Here is a 5,023-nt window from a genome sequence, read left to right on the forward strand (position 1 = left end):
TACTTTATTATAATTAAATTATCAGAATGAGACTGCTGAGTTAGAAAATAATGGGTTGTTTTATTCTTCATTAGATGTATACAAGTAGTCAATTTTTTGGGTCATTTCTTATCTCTGTCTTCCATGTGTATACCTCCACAGTAGTCTAGTACTACCCTGAAGTACTTCAGGGTGGAGATTTCAACATGCCGCATTTCTTGAAGTATTTTTGTGAAGGGAAATCTTTTACCTATTTTTTTTTTATTGCAAATAAATGTCCCATTTATAAAAATATTACTCATATAATACAACATTTTGAATTATTACTTGCTTAAACTAAAGATGTAATAATTCAAATTATTTTATCATATCAGCAATACTCCTATGATAAAAGTATACATATATCTCATGTTGCCATTCTGTACGCTGAGTTTTAGCAGTTCATATATTGATTTGACATAATACCCTGTGTGTGTGTGTATATTCATTGCACCTATCTGAGGTCCAATGGGGGAAATAAGTAGGTGAGCCCAAACTCTGACCGGAAGCGTAACATAATTATCCATAAGTGCAGTGTTATAACTACACTTCCGACATTTATAACGATCCAAACCATTTGAAAATCGGGAGAACATTGAGCAAGTTATGGTAATTTAAAAAGTACATGCACCACTATAACACAATGTACGATGAGTGAGAGCCCCGAATCAAGAAGGCCGCAAGTGTAGTCGTGCGATTCCATTGACTGACACCGTGGACAAGACATCTAGCCTTTATTATATATATCTATGTATGAAACTATAAAAATAAAATTCAAGAAAAGCAGAACCTTTATATGACTTTAGAACTTAAAGAGAAGCCAACGGCAGAGCAACGGAACAGTTAAGACCACAGCTTTCAGAACGGCAACAAAGGCATTCACACCACTATTATAACCATGTAGAACATGGACCCTCATAGCCACAGAGAACAATAACAAAACCTTGTGGAACAGTGGCGACATTCTGCAGGAACAAGAACACTACCAGGTGGACAAGCAGAGCAGAATAGTGGAATTCACTACCTGTGAATGGTGGAACTTGATCCAACAACAGAGGTAACCCAGAAAACTGAGGCATAATCCCAGCAAAAACAAAGGAACTTATACTGAACTGTGACACACCACTGGGAAGAGGACAGGAACCCTAAAACCACAATCAGAACCATGTACAACATAAGTTCTACCATTTGTAACAGTGGTAGAACTTGACAGAGCAGCAAGGATTCCCAGAGACCTTCAGTATGACTCCAGCAACAACAAAGGAACTGAAGAAAGCTCACAGAGAACAGAGAACAGTGGAACTTGAACCTTTTAATATGAACACACTTGAACCATGACAACCCACTGGAAAGAGCAAATGAACCCTAAAACTACAAGATGGAACCCTGCAGAACTGTAAAAGTTAGATCACTAGGTTGTTCTGTGGGTAAAATTACCTCCACAAAGGTCAGAGTTCCAAGTGGGCATGGTTCCCTGGGTTCTCAGTGAAACCCTCTGGTGTTTGGCAGAGGAAGTACAGGTGAAGCTGGTGGAGGTGAAGGCAGATTCAGTTGTAAGAAGATTATCACACTGAGCTAATTACAGTTAGAGAGAGAGAGGACTGACTTGATGTCTCTCTCTCTCGTCCCTTCTTCCTTCTTTTCTCAACTTAAAGCCTAAAAACTTGTCATTTCAGACTGAAGGTCACATGTTCCACCAATATGGAGCTTCAGTTCTCTGTTTTTTCCACTAGGGGGCAGAACATGCAAGCAGAAACATACATCCCTCTTACAAATAAGTTGAGCTGCTGAGTTGGCGCTACATAAAAAAATTCATCCATCCATTAATCCTCACGAGGGTCGCGGGGTGCTGGAGTCTATCCCAGCTGACTTAGGGCGAAGACAGGGGACACCCTGGACAGGTCGCCAGTCTATTGCAAGGCTGCACTTAGAGACAGACAACCAAGCACACTCACACCTCTGGACAATTTAGAATCACCAATTAACCTCAGCATGTGTTTTGGACCTTGTAGGAGGAAGCCAGAGAACCCGGAGAGAAACCGCGCTGCACGGGGAGAACATGCAAACTCCACGCAGAAAGATCCCGGTGTCCTCACTGGGACGCGAACCGGCAACCTTCTTGCTGCGAGGCAACAGTGCTACCAACTATGCAACCTTCCAGCCCCACATAAAAAAATATCAATCAACAATAAAAACATTGGTTACTGTCAGGTTAATGAAGCAAAGTTGATGTTACTCCTAATTGCAAGCCTGGTGAACGAATCAGCCAAATAAAGTAACTCTGAGTTTCTATGTGTAGAAACAAGTAAAAGGCTGATGTGCAAAGTAGTGCAAAAAAAAATGCAGAGTTTCAAGAGGTTTTAAAAATGTAAATAGCTAAATATGTAAAACATATTGAGCCATCATTTGCAGGCACTTGGAACATCATTTAATATGTTGATTCCAGATTTTTGCAACCAAAGAAATAGATTTTTTTTTACTATTTTTATGATTTATGCCATTCTGTGTCATAATGCACAGAAGACATTTCTAAGTTCTCTCTACTTCTAGCCATTTTTGTGCGGTTTCTATAAAGATGCCAAACTTTATGAGGCAGAGAAAAATGAGCCCATAGAGAGGAAAAAATGTGACAAGAGCAAAAAACACCCAGAAACTGCTCGGACTTTAGAGTGTTAAAGCTGACATGTTGCCAAAGGAGAGTTACTGAGCAGGCAGAGTGCCCAAAGTTTTGCTTTGGGCCCATTGTAATTTTTTGGTATTTTAAAACTGTGAAAAGATGGAAATAAAAAGTGATCATACTTCAAATTTTCCAGAAATCTGCCACTTGGAAATCAGCTCAACTTTTCCTCCCTTATGGGTTCACAGGAACGGATATTTAAACCACGGTGCGAAAACTTTTGCACGTCCGAGAAACTACAGTTTGCTGGTATTTATCATGTAGGCGTCTTGCCTCATGGGACTAACACGTATCCTTTATCCACCCTTGTCTCAAGTAACTAGCAGATAGCGTGCAGCCACCCGAACATAATGTAAGTTGCAGCTAGTGTGTAGCCACGCACCCTAATATAACTAACATTAGCATGTAGCCACTCACTGTCATGCTCGTCGCAGCTGGTATAGTCGGGCGTGGTCACTAGCTCCTCCTCCGAGCTGCTGAAGCTACCGATCACATGCATTTTCCCCATTCTCCGCCCCCTCTGCACTGCACTTTCGTTAACCGATTTCCTCTTGAGGGCGGAGCTCGGGTCCAGGTGTTGCTGTGGTAACGGGCTGCGGCGGGGAGATGTGGGGCTGATGTGATTGGCTGATCGGTCCACAGAGAACGACCTCTGACCTCCAGGCGGTCGATTCTGACGGAGAGCTACCACAAAAAAAACAGCAAAAAAAACAGTTATAGACTTGAAATGTGAAGCGAGCAGCGTAACAGGCTGCCAGTTGTGTTCTTACCTGGGTGTCGCAAGGTCATGTGATCTGGCTCAGCAGTTGCCAGGGAGACATCACTGTGACGACGTTGGTGGCGGACCCTGCCGACCTGAGCTAGCATCCTCATGGTCTCCTCACTTGGCTGTGGCTTTACTGGGTATCGAGCCAGGTTGGGGTCGCTACGGTAACGAGCCTGAAACTCCTCCTCCTGCCGCCGCCGCAGCTCACGCTCATCCTGAACCTGGTCCAGAGGGTGGTCCTGATCCGGGAGCGGAGAAAGATCAGCATCATCCTCATCAACAGAATCAGTCTGCATCCTGCCAGTGCCTCCTACAGCCTCGGGCATTTATTGCAGCTCAAACAACTCAAAATGAACTGATGACATGATACAGAATTTAACATCTAACAAACAGCCAAATAAAAATTAGTGAGAATTGTTTGAAATTAGTGGTTTTTGTTTGAACTTTCATTTGTGTGTTTTGTGTTGCTGTCGATTCAACAATGGCTTTAAGCAGTTTAAAATCTATCCATCCATCCATCCATNTTGTTTTATTCTTCATTAGATGTATACAAGTAGTCAATTTACAAATCATTAAATTATCGAAGGTAAAACTCAACTGGTTTCAGTGCATCCCTCAAGTCCATGATATAAGTTCATAAGACGTTCTGTTCTCTTGTTTATCTGCTATCTTCTTCATCAAGTTCAGATGCTCTGTCCTCCTGTCTGCATCGGGTTCACGAGATGCTCTTTTCTATCTGCGTCTAGTTCATAAAGTGGTGCGTATTATATACTATTCATATGATACCATCTTGCTCCAGTGCATTTGCTGCCTGCAAATTTGTCTGTGTTTCAATTCTCTTGTATTAATTTTTTTTTCTCCCTCGATGCCGGTGTCAAAATGGTATGTATTCCATGGTCTGCATGTTGTGTTGTGAATCGACTGAAGAAGGTTCAGTGTCCTAAAAGTAATTTTAAGGATCCTAAACCTCACACTGATTAATTATACTTTAAGGTCAGGGATGCAAACAACTCAGCTTTAAGGACCAGAGCTACCACCTGCTGTGTCTAAAAAAACATGGCGGTCTGGTGATTCCATCAGAAGGCACAGTGAGGGTTGTCAGGGCAGCAGAGTGGGTCATTCGCCAGGCATCAAGTTTCAGACCATCACAACCCATCAAACTGCTAGAGGTCATGTACATGGTATGGAAGAGGATCGGGTCAGAGGATGCGTTTTTGCTCGGGGAGCACATCGGCGACACGCAGTATGGCATAGACAGCCACCACCATACGCTATTAACGTTAGTCGTGTCCCTGTTTTTTATGCTAAGGCGGCACCACATCGCAGAATTGACAACACCTAGCTTACAGAGCAACAACATGTGACAGAAGTATAATAAAACAGTCCTTTACAAAGGGCATTAGCCCAATGTTATGACCCTAGTGGGTGTCTCTGTGCTGTGTTGTGCCCTCGTTCTCTCTCTCTCTCTCTTATAGATAGATAGATAGATAGATAGATAGATAGATAGATAGATAGATAGATAGATAGATAGATAGATAGATAGATAGATAGATAGATAGATA

The 5,023-nt window shown here is 42.2% G+C and overlaps 1 protein-coding gene across 1 annotated transcript in view; it reads right to left on the reverse strand.

Annotated features, from left to right (window-relative positions):
• The window catches only part of LOC103356830 (regulating synaptic membrane exocytosis protein 2-like), a 58,421-nt gene that overhangs the window by 31,657 nt on the left and 21,741 nt on the right, over positions 1 to 5,023 (reverse strand). The window contains exons 5-6 of the mRNA XM_008281129.1: positions 3,466 to 3,700; positions 3,113 to 3,379 (exon numbers count right to left, since the gene is read on the reverse strand). Coding sequence (XP_008279351.1) covers positions 3,113 to 3,379; positions 3,466 to 3,700 — 502 coding nt within the window. The remainder of the gene's footprint in view (positions 1 to 3,112; positions 3,380 to 3,465; positions 3,701 to 5,023) is intronic.

Source organism: Stegastes partitus, unplaced genomic scaffold (assembly GCF_000690725.1).
Source record: "Stegastes partitus isolate 25-593 unplaced genomic scaffold, Stegastes_partitus-1.0.2 Scaffold224, whole genome shotgun sequence".
NCBI lineage: Eukaryota > Metazoa > Chordata > Actinopteri > Pomacentridae > Stegastes > Stegastes partitus.